This window comes from Sciurus carolinensis, chromosome 2, assembly GCF_902686445.1.
Source record: "Sciurus carolinensis chromosome 2, mSciCar1.2, whole genome shotgun sequence".
Lineage (NCBI taxonomy): Eukaryota > Metazoa > Chordata > Mammalia > Rodentia > Sciuridae > Sciurus > Sciurus carolinensis.
In genome coordinates, this window is record NC_062214.1 from 158206568 (window position 1) to 158232263 (window position 25696).

The window sequence follows — 25696 nt, forward strand, 5'->3', positions numbered from 1 at the left end:
CCCCAGCCCCCGATAATAGTTTATATAACATCCCATCTCCCTTCTCTCTGATTCTAGGATGTAATCCAAAATCATACACTGTATTTTTTTTTTTTTTTGGAAGTACTGGGGATTGAACCCAAGTCTTCATTCTTGCTTAGCAAGCACTCTACCATTGAACTACAACTTCAGACTTTTTTTTTAAGTTTTATTTCGAGATAGAGTCTCAACAAATTGCCTAGGCTGGTCTTATATTTGAAATCTTCTTACCTCAGCCTCCTGAGTACCTGGTTTTATACACAGGTGCCATCAACTTAGCTATATGGTTCTTTAATCCCCTTTAACCTGGAAAAGTTCTGTAGCCTTTTTTGTTTTACATAACCCTGTAATTTTTTAAGAATACAGGCAAGTTGTTAAATAGACTGTTCCTCAATATGGGTTTGCACAATAGTTTTTCCATCATTATATTCAGGTTGTACATTTTTGACAGTTATACTATGTAAGTGGTATCGAATCATTTTCAGTGCTAGCACATCTATGTTATCAGTTTGTCCAAAAATTCGTGATGTTAACTTTGATCACCTGCTTAAGGTGCTGTCTACCAAATTTCCCAACTTTGAAATTAATCGGTTACCATTTTCCCTTTATAATTTATGAATCTGTGTGGAGATACCTTAAAATTATTTAAGTACCGTGTTCTTTATCAAACTTCCAATGGTCTTGTCATTCACTGATACTTTTTGCCTACTAGTATAATAGCAAAATGGTGATTTTTTAAAAAATTTTTTTCATGCTTGCTACATTTCTGAGTTGTCATTTAACTACAGTAAAAATCTTTTCTTTATTACTATTGGTTCATGAATTTTAATTTTACTTAATGGGTTATAATTCATTGCTTAAAAATTAATTTTGATGCTCAAGCTCTCCCAAATTTAGCCAGCAGGAGCCTCTCCATGAGCTTCTCCTTGCTCTTTCAGTATGTCCTCACCATTTCTTGAGTTGTTGTCACTTTCTGACATGACAAGGTTTCTTAACTTTATGTTAATTTTTTTCTTGCTTCAGCCTTGGAATTGGCCATTTCTCCAGGGGACCCTTGTATCTTTTAGTGGGAAATAATAGTTAGAAACCAAGATCCAAGTATTAGATGTACTTATTGGTGCTGGGAGAGGGTGGGGAGGTTTTATAGTGAAGATTTTAAAAGGCAAAGTCAATATTGCTTAAGTTGAAAACTAGAAAGGAATAAAATCTTTGAGGTCCCTAAGTGGAAATCTCAGTTCCACCACTTCCTTGATATGTTAGTTTGGGAAAATTGTTTCACCTCTATGAAATTAAGTATATTTACATACATTAACTACAGCATTCACAAAACCTGCAAGATACTATTCCTGATTTATAACTGAGGAAAATGGAAATGATAAAGCATTGGCCAGTTTGGAAGAAGTTAGATAATATACATGAATTGTCCATATGTAATAAGTACTTGGTATATTACATATATTCAGTAAATCACTAATACCTGGGTATTTTATTCTTTAGTCCCATAGACTTTTACTGAAAGCTTGCTCATACTTATTTTATCTATACTTTTAACAAGTTGAGTCGTCTGGTTTTTCAGTGCAGGAGATTTGCAGAAGCAAATAGAGGTGTTAGAAGGAAAGATAAGAAAGATTAATCAATATAGACAATAAAGAAAATAGTGTGGAGTTTGATAACTGTCAAGAGGAAAAGAAGGAATAAGACCATAACAGGACAAGGAACTGAATGGATTTGAGCCACTTAAGAAGAACTGATAGCTTTGCATACTGTAGTAAACTCCAGCTATAGCAATGTACTACAGGATGTCTTTAAGATGTCAAATTATTAAATAAATCAAATGGGAGTGCATACACATTTTTATTAAAAAACATAAAAATATTTATCTCACTGGGCTCCATTTTGGTTAACTATTAGATGAGAAAAGGGGAATCACAGGGTTTACAATTAATTATATACTGTTTACACTTAAGGGTAAACTTATGTTATCCAGATAAGTACATAGATAAACCTTCTTCTCTGTTTTCCTGAAATATTTTCATAGATTGTTAGAAAACTGAAGTTTCATTATCTGACCTCTGGCATTAAAAAAACAGAAGGGCAATCTTTAAAAATGTTAAGTACTTATTGGCAGTGTAGTTAAGCTTTTCTGTCCCAGCTGGTGACTGGTATGAGAACCTAAGCTGTGGTACTAGTTGATCTAGTGAAGTGGTCTCAGTTACCATAGACAGCTCAGGACAAATTACCCATCTCCTCAGTTCCAATAGGAATGGAGAGTTTACTGCATTATGTGCTGAATTGAACATACTAAATTCACACCACTGTCATTGTGTTAAATAATGGTATGTTAGACTAATAATCAGGTTTTTCTAACTTGTAGTACTGAAGATGAAAAGGAAGAAGAAAGTAGTGAAGAGGAAGATGAAGATAAGCAACGTCTCAATGACGAATTATTAGGAAAAGTTGTTAGTGTGGTATCTACAGCTGAGAGGACTGAGTGGTATCCTGCTTTGGTAAGTAAGGTTTCTTTGCACAGTTAATCAATCATATAAACATTTATTTAGAATAGATTTTTTAAAAAGCATTTGAAATATTGTGAAAGTATTACAAAAATTTAATTTGGTGCAGATTTAAAAAGTGAGCAGTCAGCCAGGTCCAAAAAAATCACACTTCACTGTTCTTTGTTATTCCCCCTGCCCCCACTTTTTTTTTTTTTTTTTTTTTCATTCTCATTTACTGGAACCTTTTAGTTCTTGCTTCAAGATATGTCCAGTGGCCTCTCTATCCCATTACCATTTTGCACCTTCAGGTTCCCTTAGTTTGATTCCCGAATTCTTTGTTTACTAAATTCAGACTACTTTTCTAGAACTTTTAAAGTTAGTTAAATTCTTTTTAAAATAGCAGTTTAACCATGATAATCCTATTCTCAAAGATAACCCTTTGGTCAGGTGCAGTGACACACACACATAGTCACAACTACTCCAGATACTGAGATAGAAGGATGACTTGAACCTGGGAGTTGAAGACCTGCCTGGGCAACAAAATGAGGCCCTCTCTCTGCAATTAATAAATAAGTAGTCATCTTCACCGAATCTGCCTTATTGTCAATTTTGCATTCTTTAAGTGGATATTTGAGATCATCCCTAGATCTTCAGTTGTTTTCTGTTGTCACTATAAACTCTCAGGTTTTTTCTTAACCTCCCCCTGTATAACTAACATACCTGATTCCTGTGAACCCTTACCCCACCTTAATTTAGCAGAGACAAGAGAATTATTTCATGAGAAGAATCAAAGGTATTTGTCTCACCAGGCACAGTGGTGCACCCCTGTAATCCTAGTGACTGAGGAGGCTGAGGCAGGAGGATCTCAAGTTCAAACCCAATCTCAGCAACTTGGCGAGACCCTATCTCTAATAAAATATTATAAAGGACTGGGGATGTGGCTTGGTGGTCAAGCGCCCCTGGGTTCAATCCCTGGTACCAAAAAAAAAAAAAAAAGTATTTGTCTCACTGGGACTCCATTTTGGTTATCTATTAAATGAGAATAGGGGAATAATAGAAAACATTAGTGGAAAGATAATTTGCATCTGGTACAGAAGAGTCCTTAAAAAACCATCTAAGAATTTGGATTTAACATTTAGAGAATTTTGTATCATTTGAACTGCATGTTGGAAATGTTAATGAAGCAGTGGTGTGTTGGAACCATTGTTATTGCAAAGCCAGGAGGTGGCAAGAATCCATTTAAATGTCATCAGCATGGTTCAAACATGAGGCAGTGAGGTAATGTGGCCTTTGGTTATGCCTACTTATCCTTTAAGACTTACTTTAAGTCTTGATGCCACACCTTTTCCTTGCCAGCTTGGGTTAACTCTTCCTTCTGGGTGTTTCCATACTATCCTGTGCCTTGTGGTATCATTGTACTTATTCCCATTTTGTTTGTTTTGTATATCTTTTTTTGTTTGCCCCTCAGTTACACTGTTAGATCTTTAGGGTAGACACAACTATATTACTAGTCTAATAATTACCAGCACCTACCAAATATTTTCTACCATTTGGTGTTAAGACGTGATGTGACTGCCAAGAATATTTAATAATCTGTACTTACACTGTGCAATAAAATAGTCATGAACTGTATGGGTTATTTAAGTTTAAATATAACTTAGTTGAAATTAAATAGAATTAGGGCCAGGGATATAACTCAGTTTGTAGAATGCTTGCCTCACAAGCACAAGGCCCTGGGTTCAATCCCCAGCACCACAAAAAAAAAAAAAAAATAGAACTGGGAACTGGGGATAAGTATAGTTTAGTAGTAGAGCACTTGCCTAGTATGTACAAGGCTCTAGGTTTGATCCCCAGCCTAGCATGAAAAAAAAAAATAAGAAATCCAGCACTCAGTCCTATGTGACTCATTGCTGCCATACTAGAAGTTCTGCGTATCTTGCTAGATTGTAGCAGAGGATAGTTCTGGAGAACTCATGAACAGGTGTATTTCATCAATTTATCATGAGTGTTTTTTGTACTGGGATTTGAACCCAGGGGCTCTTAACCACTGAGCTCTACATCCCCAGCCCTTTATTTTTTATTTTGAGAAAGGGTCTCTCTAAGTTGTTTAGGGCCTCCCTAAGTTGCTGAGACCTGCTTTGAGCTTGCAATTCTCCTGCTTCAGCCTCCCAAATTACTAGGATTACAGGTGTGCAACACTGCACCTGGCTTTTTTTTTTTTTCTTTTTTCTTTTTGTGAGATCGGGTTTGCTTTGTGGCCCAGGCTGGCTTGGGACTTCTGGGCTCAAGTGATCCTCTTGCCTCCACTTACTAATAAACTGGGATTACAGTCATTTGCCACACTGTACCCTGTTTAATTTTGTAAAAACAAATTATTTTAAAAAAAATTTTTTTAAATATAGAAATTACTTACTAATAAGTATTAAGACATTTGTTATTTTCAGAAGTTAAGAAATTAAGGTTTTTGTTCAGATTTTTAAAAAATTGTTTTAATTATTAAAAATTATACATGTCCTGGTAAGAAAGGGATGTTTGGACTGGGGATATAGCTCAGTTGATAGAGTACTCGCCTCGCAAAATCAAGGCCTTGGGTTCAATCCCCAGCACTGCAAAAAAAAAAAAGAGAGAGAGAAAGGGATCTTAGGTGTTTTTTGTTTTTTTTTTTTTTCTTTAACAAAAGCAATATTTTAAATAGATGCTGATTTAAGTATGTTTTTAAAAAATATAATATGCCATAATTTTCTTTTTTCCTTGGGAATTGAACCCAGGGTCACTATACCACAGAGCTACATTCCTGCCCTCTTTATTTTGAGACTAGGTCTCTGAAAGTTGCAAAGGCAGGCCTTGAACTTTTGATTCTTCTGTCTTAGCTTTCTGAATTGCTGGGATTACAGGTGTTCACACACCTGGCTTGTGCCAGATTTTCATCTCAGATCATGCCTTCATAAATTTTATATTTTGGTCCAAAAAATTATTATTTAACTTAGATAAATCTTAAATATTTTTAAGGTAGAGGTCACATTTTAATGTATATTTCTTCAGTTATTCTTTTTATGTGATCTAATTACTATGGATAAATTAAATATCTAGAAAACCAATAGTCTAAATAAAAAGTTTGAGGTGGGTTTTTTTGGTTTTTGGTGTTTTGTTTTTTTTTTGGTAAGCAGTTCATTAATGATGTAAGTTATTTACAATCGAGCTATTTCTGATAAAGTATAATCCATTTGAGAAGTTAGGGAACCAGAATTATTCTTTAAAAAAATAGGGGAAATAGGAATTATTAGTTTTTATTTTCTATTTCAGGTAATATCTCCTAGCTGTAATGATGACATCACAGTGAAAAAGGATCAGTGTTTAGTTCGATCATTTATTGATTCTAAATTGTAAGTAATGAATCACTTGTTCATTTTACATGGGAGAATAAGTAGAATTAGAAATAGACCCACTTCACTGAATCTTTATTTTTAAAATTCTAATTATTCATGAACTGAGAAGATATTATAAGTTTTAAGTTTTTATAATGTAGGGTATTTTTTCTAATAAGCTTTACATAAAAACTAAATAATAATATGTGAGAACATTATTAAAAACATGTTGTTTTATTCTTATTATAATTTATAGTACCAGACTAATTATTTTGACTTTCTGATTAAAAACCAGACTGAGAAACTTCCCTAACTTTTCTGCTTTGTTAAAAAAAAGGTAGAATTTAATACATATATTTATTAAGTTAAGATTTTCTGAAAAATTTAATACTATAATATATCTCATGGTAAAAATACTCTAATATTAACTTCTAATAAATGTTTTTTTAAATTAAAATTAGTTAATAATTAAGAAATATTTAACATTAAAGTAGGCATCTGTTTCAGTCAACTTTTTTGTTTCTGTGACTAGAAACCCTGACAAGAACAATTTTAGAGGAGGAAAAGTTTATTTTGGGGCTCACAGTTTCAGAGGTCTGAGTCCATAGGCAACCAGCTCCATTCCTTGGGACTTGAGATGAGGTAGAATATCATGGCAGAAAAGTGTGGTAGAGGGAAGCAGCTGACATAATTATCAGGAAGCAGAGACTCTACTCACCAGATACATCCCCAATGACCCACTTCCTCCAGCCACACCCTATCCACCTTCAGTTACCACTCAATTAATCCCATCAGGGGATTAATAACCCAATTATTTCTCCTCTAAACCTTCTTGCATTGTCTCACACATGAGTTTTTGGGGAACACCTCACATCCAAACCATAACAGTATCACTGTATGTAAGTGTTGGAAACATTATGCTTATATCATTTATCCTGCACTGTCTGTAGAAGGGTTATATAGATTGAAATAGTGTGAATTTGAGATCCTCAAATTAATGGTACTTTGAGCATGTAACACTTTAGAATTAAGATACTAGCTTTGCCTGTATTCTCTCTGACCTTCATTAAAACGGAGGATTTGCATAGTCTTAGACTTTTAAAACACTTTCATAAGCAAAATAATTTTGATTTGGGGTTTTATATTTTTTATTTGTTAACATGAACAACTACTAAAGTGGTAATTTTTATTTAATAAGTGGTTTTCTTCCCTTTTATTTTTCTGTTATTAGTTACTCTATAGCAAGGAAGGATATTAAGGAAGTAGACATTCTCAATCTACCAGAATCAGAGCTCTCCACTAAACCAGGTAAAATAGGAGGAATCAATCATTTATTTCAAAATGTGACTCTCCGTGATAAAGTCAGACTGAATATTCTCTGGTGCCGTATACTGTTTAGAGTTGATTATCACTCTTATTTGATGGCAGGTCTGTTTGTTTATTTATGGTGTTGGATTTGAACCCAGGGCCTCATGCATACTGGGCAACTGCTCTTCCACTCTACTACTGAGTCACATCCCCAGACTTTGATGGCAGTTTTATAAGTGTGTGGATAAAATATTTGATTCACAAATTTTAGACAAGTTTAACTTTCATATTTTATCATTAAGATTTCTAACAGTACTCCCTAAAGTGATAACAAACATTTATATAAAATTGTAACTTAATATGTTCAACCTTACTGCATTTATACATGCTGAATTTGAATTCAGATCTTCTGACTCTGAATGTCATACCTTTTCTGTCATTCTGTGCTGTTAATTCCATAGCAACTGCTGAAGTACGTTTTCACTCGTAGGGCTGCAGAAAGCAAGTGTCTTCTTAAAAACTAGAATTGTTCCTGATAATTGGAAAATGGATATAAGTGAAATCCTTGAGTCATCCAGTAGTGATGATGAAGATGGTCCAGCTGAAGAAAATGATGAAGAAAAGGAAAAGGAAACCAAAAAGGAAGAAGAGGAGGTGGTAGGTATAATTTCATGTTGATAGCAAATATGAACATTTCTAATGCTCCCTAGTAATAATAATACCTTCCTATATTTTCCCTCTGTTCTAGATTCCCTGTTATTTGTTTCTGTCCATTTCTAGCTCAAGTTGATTGGGGTTTGAGGAGGCTTTCTGGCTTATAACTCAATTTGTAAATCAGCACTAATTTTAGGGAGTGAGAAGTGACAAGGAAATGCTTATCAAGTTTTATCAACAAGTACATATTTGTTTTCTTAGGGTCTTTTCCAAATAACCCAGGAGGAAAGGAATGTACTTTTTAAGTATTTTTTATTTCATTTAAACCATTGACATGTGAAATAACTGTTGTTACTCTACTTTAAAGATGAGGTGAGATTCAGAAAGGTTAAATAACTTTTCCAAGGTGGCACAACTAAAATGTGGAAGATAGGGATTTGAACTCAAGTCTGGTTAGGGAATCCTGGTTAGAGGTTAAGAGATAACCTCAAAATCCTTTTCAGGATGGAAAATCCTATCCAAACCCAAAGAAAAGTTCATTTGGCAGTTTGGTAAATCATAGAAAATAATGTAGGTTATATTTTATAAGTGTAAATAATTTTCTTTGTAATACTGCCATGTCATTTAAAATACAATTATAGGAAATCATCCATGGAGTACATGAATATTATTTATTTATTCAACAGTGTTGTTAAATGGAATAGATTGTCCAGTATATTTTTGGTTGTTATTAGGTCAAGGGACTTAGAGGCAAAACAAAGAATGAATTTACTGAATAAGGACCTATTTGAGCATGTGAAATATTTGCCTGGAAAAATGTGGGATGTTTGTTTCTATTTTACATATACAAATATGAATCTATGAAATAACATGAGTATAATTGTATGTGATGAAGGCTATATGCTGTTTCTTCCCTTTTACTTCCCCTGCAGTATTTGGTTTTTTACACTCTGAAATCAGAATGGCGGTTCATACTTACAGGCTGCCTACAGAGTTGCCATAGTAACATGCTGTTGGTTTTAAGTGAGCATGCTCCGAAAGACAGGAAGGTTTAGCAGAGGCTTGGCAGGTTGCCAATGGAGGTTTGCCAGATGCTTTGAAATGGGCTGTCTTTCTTTTCCTTTCATGTAATGTCTGATTTTTATGTGGAAGAGAATGTAAGTAGTGCTGTATAACCCTGCGGATGCTATGCCCTAAGAGGGAAAGCAAATATTTGCAAGTCAGACTGAAAAATGTCCAGACCCTGTACTGATTAAGTAGAAGGGGAATCTAACCATTTTGCATTTGAAAGAAAATGCAGCATATAGGTAAGATATTTTTTGTATATTTAGTTATCATTTTGATTGCCAGAAATGGATTAAATAAGTATTTTAGGTATTGAGGATGTGGCTAATATGGTCGGGTTTATAACCAAGTGTAATTGTTTCTTGTAAAAAAGACAGTAGGAGTCTATTTTTAGACTATCAAAAGATGAAAGCTATTTTTCTCAAACATAAGATAAATTTTGGAAAGATAATGATAATTAGACAGTTTGGCAAAATTCAGGATTTAAAGACTGACTATTAATTGTGAATTTTGTATTTTTATCTGTATTTATTTATGGATTATATGTTTTCAAGATAAATAGGCCACATTTTCAGGGTGTGAACTGTTGCAGTCTGTGGTTTAGCTTTTGTTTTTTTAATTAACAGTAGTTAGGGTCTTATACTGTCAAATATTGGAAAAAGATTAGTCTAATTTATTTTTCCTAATACTTTTAATTGGTGTCCCTTCCAGAATGCATTTTCTCAACGCCCCCCCCCGAAAAAACCTGAAATTTTAAACAAAGAGGGTAAAAGAGCTTTGTAGAAGTTGCAGAGGGTGGCTATAAAATAGTAAATAGAGCTTGTATTACAATGTTTATTTTTGTAAATATTTTAATGTTTTATTCAGGCTGGGAGTAAATGTTAGTAAAGAATGAAGAGTAGAGGTAAAGTCTGTTACCTTTTGTTTGTACGTAATAGTAGGGAAATTTTAAATGGTAAGGACAATTATAAGGTTAATATCTTAAAATATTTTCTTAAATTATGAGCCTGTTAAAATTAAGTGAACCCAGATGCTTTTTATCTACTAAAAAATAATAGCAAAATTACAAAATTTAGACATTGATTCATATGTTATTTTAATTATTTTTCAGATTGTCAGTTTCATAGCATATGCTTTATTAAATTCCTTGATATAAGCTAATTCCTTTTTCTCTGGCCATACAAGTAGGTTTTCTTGAGTAAGATTTTGATTGCTTTAGAAAAAAATCAGCTGCATTTCTTGCTCTTGGATTTAAAATTTAGTTGCTGAATCATTCTAACTTGTCTTCAACAGTAATTTTTTCAATTTAAATATTAACAAACTGAAAAGCACATTTAATCTGTACACAACAAAGAGGAAAATGAATATTGTATAAAATGAATAATCTGATAAGCCAGGGCCTTCCTGGCTTAGTCATTATAGGCCTTTACCACACAAGTGAGGCAAAGCTCTTATATCACGTTACGTATCATAAGTCTTCCCAAGATGTAATGATGCTATGCTTTTCATGAAGTATTAATGTTGCTTTTCAGTGATCAGAAAGATCTTTTATAATATTCTATAAGCCATTGTAACAATACTGTAGCCTGTCATTTGATGTTTGTAGTACAGCAAGCAATTTACGCAGTAGAATCATACAAGTGTTAGATATTTCTGCAGTGGTAATTAGCATTAGGCATTGTTTTTATATTTGATGCTTTGGGTACTCCAATCTAAGTAAGTAACAAGGAGAATTGAGATTCCATGACTTTATTATGAAAGGGTATCTTTTTTTATTTCATATTATTTTGAATTCCAAAGCATTAGTAGTTTAGTATTAGAGTACAAGAAATATATTTATACTGTTACTGATTGGGAAAAGACTTGAGGAATCTGACAGAAAGTAGGTCCTATCTGTATTAATGATTTTAAATTTCAACTTATTGATACATTGAATAAAACCTTGGAGATTATTTTTGTGGGTGTTGCTTAAATGTCTTTGTTCAGAAAATTTTATATTAGAAAAGATATACTGTAATTTCTTTTGAGCTTTGAAATTGATTGAAAAGTCCAGTAAAACACAAGTAATGGTATCAATTATTCATTTACTCTGGACATATTTTCTCTGGATAAATATAGGGGTTTTTTTCTAAGGGTAAAATAAATGCATGGCTATTTAAAAGACTGATTATCAGGGGGAATTTGAATTAACTTTTTAAATCCTTATAGTTCCCTATAAATAGATTTATATGATGGATAATTTTAAAATATCTATGAATTTATGTTTAATAATGAAAATTGGGATTTAGTGAATTTTTTTTAAGAATTAGTCTTTTTAGTGTACTGATACCCATTTCTCTAATCTTGTGACTTTTATAGGGATCTTTGTTACATCTAATGTCTAAGACTATACTCCACGATTGTAAAAATCATAAATGCTTTTTTAATTCAAGGAAACGTGAATATTATTTTTTGATGTTTAATCAAGTATTATTTGTATATTAATCTGTGCCTTTTGTAGATCTTTAAAGGCATTTGAAAAGTAATCATTCAGGGTCACTTTGGGTATAAACTTAGAGTAAATGATAACTCAGGGAAATCATGCTAAGTAAAATTTTAAAAATTTTAAATGTAATATCAATATTTTAGTTATTTCTAATCCCAACTGCCAATCATCAAATGTTTCTAAGCTGATCCTAAAAAGCCACATTTCAAGGAATAATTGAGATTTTTTTTAGCTTGTATTCAAATATAAGAACTTACTTGCTAAAGTCTTAAAATTTAACTTACTAATCAAGCAAACAAAACTGCCTTAATGAGTTTAGCAAAATCTCTTTTCATGGTGTAAGTATAAAACTCTAGCCAAATTAAGATTATCTCATCAGATTGAGTATTGTACATTTTATGTATTAAAAACACTTTTCATTCAGTGTATTTTATAGTTTTGGTCATACAAGAGGGTTAACTGACTAAAAACTTGGATTTGTTAGTGTCCAAACCACATCTTGATTAAAATGTGTGTGCCTTTTCAAATGGGGAAAATAATTACTAGACTCAGTGAACTCTGATACAAGTGTCATGTAAACATTTATTTCAGGCAGACTGTTGTTAAACTAAAACAGTATCTTACTATGAATATATCACATGTCCATGTGATCCATGAAATTTTCTGTAAGTATATAACAGGAAAGAATGGTACCACTCTAAATTATATGAGTATCAAATTTCATAGGACCTTCAGTACTACTGGGCAATCCCCAATTTCTCCAATCAAATCTTTATTTCTTCCATTAATCCAATAACCCTACTCTCACTCCACTTCAACCTCAGAAAGAAACCTGGAGCTTCAAATGTTGTCTACACTCCTTCCCAAGGAACATTTGACAATATACTGTCTTTCTCTGTAAGAAAAGTCCTTCAGTTCATGCTCTGAACTTCTTTCTTTTAGGAAATCTCAGATAATCAACTCTCTTTTTTCTTACCAATATCTTTAAACTTTACTCTCTTTTTTGTATCCTTCTCATCAGCGCCTTAAAACATGCTTACATCTCTCTTAACCTCCCTCCATATTCCCTCCACCAGTGTTCTGGCAGCTTCTCTACTGTCCCTCCAGGTACTATGCTCTTTCCTCACCCCTGTGACTGGATAGGTGAGTTATATATACTGTTCATGAACTCTCATTCACCCCTAATTCACTGTAGTGTGTCTGGTCCTCACTACAACCTGAACAACTTTAGTAAGGTTACCAGGGACCACCAACAAACTTTTGTGCTAAATCAAAAACATTTTTGTTTCAGTTCATTTGTCTACTAGTAGCATTCAGCACCCCTGACATACCTTTTTAAGACACTTGACACCCATGGCATTACCCTTTTTTTTCCTGTTTACTTTCTAACCAAATGATATAATGGCTCCAAATCTACGTGTGCATCAAAGATGACTTTTTTCCTATTTGGGTGCAGTGGCACACGCCTATAACCCCAACTACTAGGGAGGGTGAAGTAGTATTGAATTCGAAGGCCATTCTGGCAACTCCGTAAGACCCATTTTCAAAATAAAAATGGATATAGTTTTGTGGATATAGTTTGTGGTAGATTGCTTGCCTAGAATGAGTGAGACCTTGGGTTCAGTTCTCAGTACCACACATACAAAAAAGATGTCTCTTGTCTCTTCTTAGCTTCAATGGAGATTTTTTTTTTTTTTTTTTGTACCGTGGATTGAACCCAAAGACACTTAACCACTGAGCCACATCCCCAGCCCTCTTTTATATTTTATTGAGAGATAGTGTCTCTCTGAGTTGCTTAAGGCTCTGAGTTGCTGAGGCTGGCTTTAAACTTGTGATCCTCCTGCCTCAGCCTCCTAAGCTGCTGGGATTATAGATGTGTGCCACTGTGCCCACCTAAGATTTCTTCTTGTAAGTACTCAGTCTCTTTATTTGCATGATTGCACTCACCTTGCCTTCCCTGAAACATGCCCTTTCCCTGTTTGTCCCTAACTAATTTTAATAGAAGTGCCATCCACTCAGTTGTCCAAACCAGACGCATGGAAGTCAACTTGATTCTTCCTTTAACTGTTCAAACACACAATGCTTTCTTGTCTATCTACTTGAATAACTCTCAAATTTACCCATTTCTTTTGGTTTCTACTCTCTGCTTACCTTAGTCCACACCATTATTCTCTTTTATCTAGACTAATGCAACAGCAACCTAAATGGTCTTCACAGGTCCATACTTGCCATCCTACAGTCTATTCTCTCTACTAGATCTAAAGTAGATATTTTAAAACTGAAACTATGTGTTAACTTCTTTCAGCATAGAATAATTGCAGGGCACAAAAGGTTGTGGTTTTATTTTCTGATTGAAATATTTCTGTAGTATATAATGTCAGCTCTTTGTAAAAGTAGTATACTGAATAGTATGTAATTTGATATTTGCTCAAGATTTAGTTATTCTTGTAATACAGTGCTGTCATGACTCTTAGCCCTTACACAATACCATCGACTGTCAGTTTTTATATATAACTTAGGGGACAGTTGTTCCTGGGGCTGAGCTTATGGACAGCCTAGGGAGTCATTTTGACATAAGGTTCACTTGAGTTACCAGATTTAATATTGGTTTCATTTTTAATTTTAAGTTAAATTTAGAGGTTAAGATTATTTTTCTTCTTCTTTTTTTCCAAGATAGCTTCTTACTCTGTTGGCTAGGCTGAGCTTAAGTGATCCTTTTGCTTCAGCCTCTGAAGTAACTGGGACTGCTTGTGCACTCTGCCATGCCCAGTTTTTTTTCTTTTAAGTCTTTATTTGCTATTTCACTAAGGTCTTGCTACAACAAAGTATATCTAAAAATGTATCTGTTGTACTAGAACATACATCATCAGTAAGATGTACCTTTTAATATGTCTGTTAAAATATGAAAGCTTTTGGGCTGTCGCTGTAGCTTGGTTGTAGAGTGCTTGCCTAGCATGCACAAGGGCCTGGGTTTTTTTCCCCAACATCACAAAAAAAATAAAAATAAGCAACTTTTATAAAAGATATAGGGTTGGAGATATAGCTGAGTGGGTAGAGTGCTTGCCTTGCAAGCACAAGGCCCTGGGTTCAATCCCCAGCACCACAAAAACAAAAAAAAAAAAGAAAAGATATAAACAAGTAAAGATGACCACACCAGATGATTTTGTTCGTTTTTAATAAATGAAAACTGCTTAATCATCACAACAGACTATGAGAGAGATTCTGTGTGTATGTATATAATATATATAATCTATACTATCCTTGTGCACATATGAGAAGTTAAATATGTTATCCTGTGGTACCTTCCAAAGTGAACTTTAGAATTTTTTTTTAATCTTTTTAGATGTTGGTAGACCTTTATTTTATTGATTTATCTATATGTGGTGCTGAGGATCAAACCCAGTGCCTCACACATGCTAGGTAAGCTCTCTACCACTGAGCCACAACCCCAGCCCCTGAACTTTAGTATTTTACAACGAGTCTTCCAGCAACTTCTCTGGTTTTGTGTGTGTGTGTGTGTGTGTGTGTGTGTGTGTGTGTGTGTGTGAAAACTGAGGTTTATAGAGGTTATAGAAGGTTTTATAGGCTTTTGAAATTTTTTTCTATCCTCCTCAACATTGTAAGTTCTATGAAAGCAGAGGATGTCAGGATTTTGGTTTTCCGTTTTCCCACCAGTTGTATGTACCCATAAGCTAACAGCGCAGAGCATGACTCTCATTAAATCTGTACTAAGTAGTTTCTAAATAAAAGAATGTTATGGACTATGCAATTATCCTAGCAAATTGCCGTTTAACAAAGATATTGGGAGATTTGTTGTAAGATTCTAGAAAGGTATCATGAGATAATGTGTCTAACTCTCCTTCATTATATCTCTGTTCTCTGGCAGTGCACTCTGAGGTGAATTTCATTTTCCAAACTAATTTTATGAGTTCCTAGATAAATTCTTTTTGGTTCAAACCCTTTTGGGATAGTTTTCTGCCCCTTGCAGTAAGCATTCTCGACTAATAATACCCCTTTATATTTTGCCCCACTTATTTCAGATGTCTTCTCTCTGGTCTTTTTTCACCTCCAACTTATTCTCCATAAACTTCTTTCTAAAACATAGGTGGTTCCTATTGGAACCCCTTTAATGGCTTTCAGCCCCTACAGGATGAAGTCTAGGCTTTTTATCATAGGCCTTTAAAAGTCTGGCCCTTTATGATATGACCCACATTCACCTTTTTATTCTCCCTTCCCCTATTCTTCAGCAATATGGAACTTCTTATAGCTCCCCTGCTACCACTTAAACATTGTTCAGAAGCTGCTTGTTGAGTTGTCAGGTACATTACAGAGTATCACCTTTGTGTTGCCCATTCCCTTTATCAGTATTAAATATTATAGGTAACATGAAATGGAAAAATTTAAAACCCAGAAAATAGGTGTTATAAAATTTAAAATGCAAAAAATACAATAGTAACAAAGAGTTGTATTTGAATTAAACTGGTTACCTGTGGCTTACAAAGGTCATATGCATTTACCTTAGTAAGATGTTCTGGCATTTATTTTAAATTTTTTAAAAAATTGGTAAGGCTATTTAGTACATTTCAAAGTTAAAATTCAACATAAAACTGTGTAAGCTGTTACTGATATTTTGGAGATCTCCTCTTGCTGACTCGAAGCCGAGCTTCTGTTTCAGAGGTGGTTGAGGGAGGAAGATCGAGTGATTGTTAAAAGCTGAAGAGTGGGGACAACTTGAGATGGAGTTCCAGGGATGTAGTGGGAAGGGGAGTCAATGAAGAGGACCAGAAGAGAGTTTATAGACAGCCTTGTGAAGGGGAGATAAAGATGCTTGTGTTCTAGGTAACATTTCACATACACACAAAAATAGATATTTTAGAATTTTAAAAATATGCATGGTGTACTAAAGTACAAAAAAAGATGACAGGCATTGTGTAATCATTAAAACTTCTAAAGGATACTGAGGGGTTCTTGAAAACTGAGATTCCCATCAACAATTTTTGTGCTTTCACATACAATACACAGTGCAGGGAAGCCACAAAGACCAGGTTTTTATTGCACTTTCCCCCCACTATCAGAATATTGGGTTTTGTGGCTTCAATCTGTTATGTGCTAAGAAACTATTCTACTCCACTCCTTAAAAGTCTGTACCAGTTACATGTGTCTGAGGGTCAATCATCTTTTACAAGTATGTATTTTGAAAATTTGGACAAAGTTCTAATTTGTATTCTGGAAAGTAGAGTTGCTAGCTAAGAAAGTTAATAGCTCATCAAAAAAGCCGGTGTATATTATCTTATCAAAAAAACAAATAACATTGTATTCATCTCCCATCTCAGTAAAATGGCAGAAAGTCCATTCTTCACTGGAATTTGTGCCATTTCTAAGTGAATAATCATTCATTTCCAGATTAGTGTACTTTGGAAAGGTACTAGGTGAATGTTAGCAAGTTTTTGTGTCCTTAAGAACATCTTCAACCATTCTTAATTTCTTCTCTCTTTACTATGACTGGTATTGCATTTATATCATCACTAATATTAACCTTTAAGGCAGCAGATGTATAACAGTGAAGAAAATCCTTCTCCCTGTTCATTTGCACAGATGCCACTTAACATGCACATCTTAACAGTGTCTACATTGAATACTAGTCACTAATGATAAAATTGTGAGTAAAATAGGCAAGCATTGGAATTTTGAGAACTACAAACATGAATAAGAGGTAAACCAAAAGCCCTTCTTCAGGACTTGGGCAATCTTTCCATCACATGGTGGCAAGACTAATTCAAGCATTTGTTGTTGTCTTTGTGGACCATTGTAATGGCTTCCTTGCTCCTTCCAACTATCAGAATCATTCCTGACTGCGAACTTACAAATCTAATTTAATTCTTCTTTTGCACTTTCAAACCTGATATCTACCATAGTTCTGATTCTTCAGCATATTATTTCTTAGAAAGCCCTTTCCTCATCACAGCCTGCCTTTGCCAGACTCATGTCTGTGGCTAGACTACTTACATTTTTTTTTTTTTTTGAGACTACTTAACATTTTGAGGCTTTCTATAATACTGCCAAAGCAACTTTACCTCCAGCAGAACTACTCATTTCCTCACTTGATCCCATATTCTTTTAAGTAGTTTACACTCATCACACTTGATTGTATTGATTTGTTTTACCTTTCTGCACCCCCTGCCAGATTGAGAGCAGTTAAAACAGAAGGTACCGTGTGTTCTCATTCCAATCCTCATTACTTTTGTGCACTCCTTATTTATGGTAACCATCAATAAATGCTTGAACATAATTTGAAGACATAGTGCCCAAAGTCAGAAAATTTCACCATCTAGTAGGGTAGATAGAGATACAACTGCCCTTAATAATAAGTAGTATATACTGATGCTAACCAAAATTATAGATTTCTTCACATTGTGATCATCATGTACATTACTCTTCTATCCTCCTTACGTAGTTACTCTTGCCATACTGTACTAAATGAGGAGGAGAAGGTTCCCAAGCACAGTTCAGTGAAACTTGTATTTCCCATTCTTAAAATCCTTTCCCACTTTAAAACTATTAAGAGATGCAACAGCCCCTGGCTTTTAACCCCTGGCTCTCGACCAAGAGAGAGATGTGATAGGTATCAAAACACCATGGATAGAAGCAGCAAACCACAGAAGAAATATGAGCCCCATCCACAGTTTGTAAAAGACCATTCTTCTAATTGGATGCATTTTCTAGCAGTCTTACTCCAAGAGGACTAACTGCATGGCTATTTTGAAAAAAATAATTATAAAGAATTAACCGAGCTAGGATTATGTCTCACTAATAGAGCTCTCGCCTAGCATGTGTGAGGCACTGGGTTCAATCCTCAGTATCACATAAAAATAGATAAAATGAAGGTACTATGTCCATCTATAACTAAAATATTTTTTAAAAAATTAAGCAATTTAAATTTTTTGTAAAAAACAAATAAATGTAAAAGTTTATAGTTTCATCTTTTATTTATTTTTGGTGGAAAAGAAATTTCCCCTCAGTTTTATCTTGATTTTATATCTTGTAAGATACATGTAAACTTATAATTACATGGTCATATTTCCTCAAGTAGCCTAAAATATTCTTGATCATCCATTAACTTTTAAAAGCTACCGATTTTTTTCCATAAAAATAAATTCTTTTTTTTTTTTTTTTTTAATTTTTTGGTGCTGGAAATTGAACTCAAGGATGCTTTACCACTGAGCTATGTCTCCAGTCCTTTTGATTTTTCATTTTGAGACATGATTTTTCTAAGTTACAGATACTTGCCTTGAACTTGGTAATCCTTCTGCCTCAGCCTCCTAAGTTGCTGGGATTATAGGCATGGGTCACCAAACCTGGCTTAAAGATATATTCTTAATCACTAAGAATTTATCAGATGTTTGGTGCATCTTTATTATGTGCCTAATTTGCAATTGATGTCTTGATTCTGTTTATGTTTTTGGAAGCAACTTTGATTTTAAATCAATGCCTGTTCAAAGGATTTTTTTTCACATATATTAGAAACAGTATTCTTACCTGAAATCTGTAAGTACTACAATGGGGTTCTGATTGTGATTACATAGCACAGGTAAATTATATAGCCAGTCTGATATAAGCTGTTTTTGTTTTCTACACTAACAGTTCTTAAAACTAATGTATGAAATGATTTTTGGGCTCTTGAACTATTGGAATGCTTTTTTTGATCCTTGAGTTAACTTATTGACAGTTAAAGACCTTATAAAAGCACAGTTTTAAAATTCGCATGAACAAAAAGTTGCCCTCTCAGGATTTGAGCATTAAGTAATGATCGTTCTTTTTAGTGACTTGACTTTGTAAAATTGCTGATTTTTGAAACTTACTAGAACTTTGACCTAAGTTCCTTTATGTTTAACAAAACAAAGTGTTTTGATGTTATAAATCATTCTAAATGAATATACTGAAAGAAATGTTTAAATGTATAAAGAATGTATAAAAGATCTTAATATCCTTTTCCTTGATTGTGTCATGGTTTTTTATTATATATTTTAATTGACTGCATGTTTATTGATCTTGACTTTATTAGCTATTGAAATTCTATAAGGATAACATAATTTTAAAGTGCCTATTGCCCTCTAGACACTGAACAATCAATATTTATTGCCTGAAAATAGCCTTTCCTTTGAATATGGCCTTGAAAAGACAAAAATCTGAATTCTAGAACATAGCAAAGTAGTACTCTAAAATTAAATTACAATCATTTATATGGAAGAAATGTCAGTGTCTTGTTTCTCCTTAATATTGCTGAAACTTAAAGAATAATTTCCAAGTATAAGTTTACAAGTAGTCTATCAGAAAAGAGAACATTTATTAAAATCCATAATCTGACTTAAGCCCAGATGTTGACAGTGTAGAAAGAAACCATCAGGTTTATATAATTAGGGAAAAGTTAACATTTAAACAGGTAGTTTTAGGAAAGTGATTCTTACAGCAATGTTTCCATTGGTCTTTTTTTATTTGTTTTTAATGGAACTGAATTAGTAATTAGGTACCTAGTTTTCTTCCCTAAGAAATAATTCTTAAATCTTTCTATCAGGAGTTGGGAAGTCAACTGTAGAGGCCACACAAGAAGGGCAAATGAGAAACGTAGGCTTCTGTGAGACAAGTTGGGGTAAAGTGGTATGAGGCAAAATAAAATTCACATGACTTACTTAAATGCTTGATTCATTTAAATTGTTTTTAAACATTGCACCATCTAAATGAAAAACCTTTGCCAATGTGACTTTGCAACTCCTGGTTTATATTCATTCAACAATATTATTTCTATAAAATAACTATGTTATTGTATTTATTCACCAGCATATTTGCACAGGACACATTGTACTTTTATGTGTAAAACAAAACGAAAAGGTGAAAACAACACTCATTCCATTTCTGAATCTTCCTCATGACTAATCTTAGTCCTTACGGTAATTCTCAAAGATAGGGTGAACAGTAGAGATTGTACATCTTCATAGTTAACATCAGATCAGCTGTGTGAAAATATGATGTAAAGGGAAAGGAATGTAGCTCAATGGTTGAGCGCTTACCTAACATGTGGGAGGCCCTAAGGGTTCCCTCAGTACCAGAAAGGAAAAAAAAAAGACTTAAAATCTGGAGCAGTAGGATTTCAAGAAAAATCATATTTTCCACCTTCAGTAAAATTTTATCCCATTACATTATGTTACCTTATGTTCACAGAAACAAAAGAAGATGATTTTGTGTTCCTTCCTATTTACTGTACTATATATATATTTATGTATTTTACCTTTACAGCCTGAGGAAGAGCTTGATCCTGAAGAGAGGGACAACTTCCTCCAACAGCTTTATAAGTTTATGGAAGACAGAGGTATTTTCATGCTTACTGTTTAAAAGTAGTCATTTCTTCTGCAGTTTTACATTCTTAGTGTATGCATTGTTTTGGTTAGTATCATGAGTATATTGTATTTTAGTTAAAGCCTAAGAATCGGTTACACCAAGGAATCCCACTAATAAGTATAATTATAACACACCAATAAAAACATGGGGGGAAGTTGTAATGACTGGTGTTTAGTGTAAAAAATATCATACCCTAGTCTTATGTTTAAATCTTCCACTTTTACGAAGTACTAGTCAATTACTTAGATTACTGAAAGAATAAAGAACTACAAAAAAAAAAATCAGTTACACCTGATAAGAGTCAAATATTTGGTATTCAGATAGTGTCTATTTGAGTAGAGATATGTAAGAAAGTAGTTTTGATGTAATTAAACTGAATCTCCCTAGGATTTATAGAACCAAAAAAATATAGTATTCAGAAATAGAAAGTGGTCATAATGTTAATCTGCATTCCCTTTTCTTACTAATGCTATATTCATGGCAAGTGAACTAGCCTGATCCTTGGTCTCTACAAATTAAATAATTGAAGAGCAATCTGTCTGAATAGGATAGGATTTCTAGTAGAGATAGAATAAATATAACCAATTATAAATCATCATGCTCCTTGACATTCACTAGTCCTAGAAAATCCTCAGATAAATCCTAGACATTCTGTAGCTTTCAGAAATGGTCCTTCAGATTACTGCTAACAGCTTTAACATTTGCGTTAGAGCAATGAGAATGGTACCATGGCCTAAAACTTCCCTTTCCGTTGTGTTTGTTCATGCCTAAATGAACCAGCACCATTGTTGGCCATACCTTGCAGTCCCAAAGTGCAATTTAGTTTTGTGCAATTCACTATCAGAGACATGACTTCACTAGTTGTAGAAGTACAACACTTAAAGTCTGAAGGCCCCACAAAGCTGTGAAGACTATAGAGGATGTTTGGTGTTGCCTTGCAGCATTTAAGGTTCTTCACTAATTAATGAAATTTGGGGAATTAGTCATTGATAGCTTGTTGGCAATTTTTTATTTTTCATTTGAATAAACATTTTGTTTTTATTCTCTGATGTGAAAAGGTACCCCAATCAACAAACCACCTGTTTTGGGCTACAAAGACCTCAATCTCTTCAAACTCTTTAGACTGGTTTATCATCAGGGTGGATGTGACAATGTAAGTGTCTTTAAAATCAAATTGCTTTTTGAATTGTATATTGATGTGATGAAAAGTTAACCATCTGATGTTGAGCTCTTATATGCACATTAGTCAGTAAACCCATTTTCTTAAAGATCATAAAATGTTAGTATAAAGGTTTTTTCCCTTTGCAAATTTTAACAAACAAAAACTTAATTTTCCAGATTGATAGTGGTGCTGTATGGAAGCAAATTTATATGGACCTTGGCATTCCAATTTTGAATTCAGCTGCTTCCTACAATGTAAAAACTGCTTATAGAAAGTAAGTAGTATAGTTTATTCATTAAAGAATACCTATTTACAGGTAATATTTTCCTTTAAATTTGTTAAAAATTAAATAAGAATGCATCAAGGAACATAAATGTTAAGAAAATATATGAAAAGGTTTAGACTAATAGATGATATTTGTGATTGAAAGTTATTTCACAGTCTTCTCTATTCTGCTTTGCTGCATTTCTCATGTTATACTGATGTCCTTTCCAAAATCAGGGATGTTTATCATCTGATATTAAGGTAAATGTCATTGAGCATTCTATTTGGAGTGAACAGCCTTTATATCAGAACTGTGATAGCTCTGTTCACTTGTTACAAACTCGGATTTCTCAGGAAGGAGTTTTATATTATGAACAGAATTTCTATTTACCATACTTCACTGCATAATTGTTATAGATTTTATGCCTTTTTTTTTTTTTTTTTTTCAAAAAAAGTGGGGTGCAATCGTAATGTGAAGGTTTTTTTTAATTGTGTACTTAAAATCATTTATTACTAAAACTGTTGTGGTACAAGACTAGGATGCACAGAATACTTGTGAATATGCATTAAAACTGAATAGTTAAAATTGCACATCATTTTTTGTGACAGTCTAAAAAATTTAACACATTAGTTTTAATTGATTTGTGATTTATAGTCGAAATATTACACTTGAGAAAATTTCTTATGTTTTCATGAAGTATGGACTTAAAAAATTTAGTCTTCTGTGTCTGAAGATTCTGCACTATCATTGGTTTCCTCATCCAGTGCACCCTCAGCTCTACTCATACAAGTTGTGTTTACCATTAATACTGGAGCACTCTGAACAAACTACATATAAATTGGTTTGCAGAAATATATTGACAGTGAACATGCACAGAGATTTCTAGGCTTATGGTTCATGGTGTGTGAGAAGACAAATGTGCATCCATGTGCCACTGGTGAATAAACTGCTGATATTTACATTTTAAGTAACATGCAAAGACAGTTGTACCATGCAGTCGTTACACAATGGATGGGTATAAACCAAATTTTGTACTGAGAAAACAGGGTGCAGTGATTATGCAGTGAAGCCATATAATTCATGTATAAATCATGCACACAGGTATAATCCTATGCAAAACACCCAGAAATTAGTAACATAGGAAAAGTACATTTGAAAAAATAAGTTTTATGGCGCATTCCTGTAATCCTGTAATCCCTCATCCTGTAAGACAGGATGATCACAAGTTGGAGGCCAGCCTCAGCAACTAAGCGAGGCCCTAAGCAACTTAGTGAGATCTTGTTTCAAAATAAAATATAAAAGGGCTAGAGATGTGACTCAGTGGTTAAGTGCCCCTGGGTTCAATTTCTAATAACCCGTCCACCACAAATGTTTTACTTTCTAAAACTATGTGTGTTTAATAACTTAATAGTCAAGTTTATGCAATGATCACGATTTCCTAAAATGAAATATTGGTTTTTTAGGTATCTCTATGGTTTTGAGGAGTACTGCCGTTCTGCAAATATTCAGTTCAGAACTATTCACCACCATGAGCCAAAAGTAAAAGTGGAAAAAAAAGAGTTAGAAGAATCAATGGAAGAGGCTCTAAAAGTAAATCAAGAAATGCCTTTAATAGAAGTGAAAAGTGAACCTGAGGAAAATATTGATTCAAATAGTGAAAGTGAAAGAGAAGAAATAGAATTAAAATCTCCAAGGGTGAGTACTTTATAGTAGTTTTATCTGGTTCATTTTACGTTTTTTATTTTAAAGTTTTTATGATGGACATTTTCAGCTATGCATAGAAATACTACAGTGAACCTAGTTTATTTTCCATTATTTTGTTACACTTCAGCCAGTGTGTTAGCCAACTTTTTTGCTGCTGTGACTAAAAGACCTGACAAGAACAATTAGAGAGAGGGTAGTTTATTTGGGGGCTCACAGTTTCAGAGGTCTCAGTCCATAGACACTGGCGCCATTCCTTGGGTCTTGAGGTGAGGCTGAATGTCATGGTGGAAGAGTATACCAGAGGGAAGCAGCTCACATGACGATCAGGAAGCAAAGAGAGAGTCCACTCACCAGTTACAAAATGTGTACCCCAAAGGCTTGCCCCCAATGCCCACCTCCTCCAGCCGTATCTTACCCACCTTCAGTTACCACTCAGTTAATCCCATCAGGGGATTAATATACTAATTGGGTTAATGCTGTCATAACCCAATCATTTCTCTTGTAAACCTTCTTGCATTATCTCACACATGAGCTTTTGGGGGACACCTGACATCCAAACCATAACATCCAGACTAGGTTAGCTATCTTTTTCTAAATGTATCACACATTATTTCCTCTACTTGAAAACTCTTCCTCTTGTTTCTGTTTGTGTCTGTTCTAGTCATTCTCATGTGGGGTAAGTCTTGCATATTCCCTTCCTTTAAGTCTTGCTAAAATGTCACCTCACTGAAGCCTATACTAGGTCCCTCCTAAAATTGCAGCCTCCCTCTGCTCATTGGCATTCTCGTCCCTCCAGTGTCACCCTCTTCCATATTTACTTACACATTCTGTTTATTATTTTTGTCTCTTTTTTACCTTGCTCTGTACTAGAATTGCACTCCCCGAGGGCAAGGATTAATATTAATTTTTTTTTAATTGACAGACCCCAGGCTTCTAGAATAGTGTCTAGCACATAATAAGTGCTTACTAATTAGTTGTTGGATGAATGAATGAATTTCCTCTTTGTAACATGTGAGCCTCCAACCAGATGATGACTTTCTCTGTAACTTCATAGCATAGTCTCAGCTCTAGCCACATGCTCTCTGGCTTTATCCTCCAACTCTACTCTTCCTCTCCATTAACGTGCAAGTTGTGTGCAGGAATTGTCATCTGCCATTCTGACCAGTGTCCAATGCTTGTTCTGTAATAGTTTTTATCGCCTTTTAGGAAAAAAGGAATTTAGCACACTATCATCAAAGAAGTACTGTAAAATGTTTTATTTTCAGCAAAGTCATATTTAGTGAAGAAGAAGGTGAAGCCATTTTTTCTTTAGTTGTTTAGAAAACTATTTTTTTAAACTGGCCACTCCAATTTATCATCTAGTAGATGTTATCTTCTATTGAATTTTATGAAATACCCAAATTGATAGTATGTATTATGGACATTCTTTCTTGTCTTTACCTAAAGACCTTCCTTGTCCTATGTAAGACATTCTGCAATAGATGAACCATAAATTTACCTTCCCAAAGATTTTTTTCCCAATTTTTTACCAGTGCAAAAAGTGCTTCAATACATATGCTTGTAAAAACAACCTTTTCATTTATTCGAACATATAAACCAGACTTCTAAAAATGAGATTTCCGGGAGATACGTGTAAAAAACTAAAATTTTGATAGGTAACAGTTTTTATTTATTTACATAGATATTTAAAGAGTACCTGTGATGTCTTGGGTACTGTCTAGATCTTTGAACATGGAAGTAAATAATACAAAACCCATGCCATCATGGAACTTAGGTTCTAGT

General features: G+C 33.8%; 1 protein-coding gene across 1 annotated transcript in view; it reads left to right on the forward strand.

Moving 5' to 3' along the window:
- The window catches only part of Arid4a (AT-rich interaction domain 4A), a 70232-nt gene that overhangs the window by 20794 nt on the left and 23742 nt on the right, over window positions 1-25696 (forward strand). Inside the window, exons 8-15 of the mRNA XM_047539435.1 lie at window positions 2393-2525; window positions 5817-5896; window positions 7110-7186; window positions 7677-7843; window positions 20682-20754; window positions 21842-21936; window positions 22122-22219; window positions 23674-23905. Of these exons, the coding sequence (XP_047395391.1) occupies window positions 2393-2525; window positions 5817-5896; window positions 7110-7186; window positions 7677-7843; window positions 20682-20754; window positions 21842-21936; window positions 22122-22219; window positions 23674-23905 (955 nt within the window). The remainder of the gene's footprint in view (window positions 1-2392; window positions 2526-5816; window positions 5897-7109; window positions 7187-7676; window positions 7844-20681; window positions 20755-21841; window positions 21937-22121; window positions 22220-23673; window positions 23906-25696) is intronic.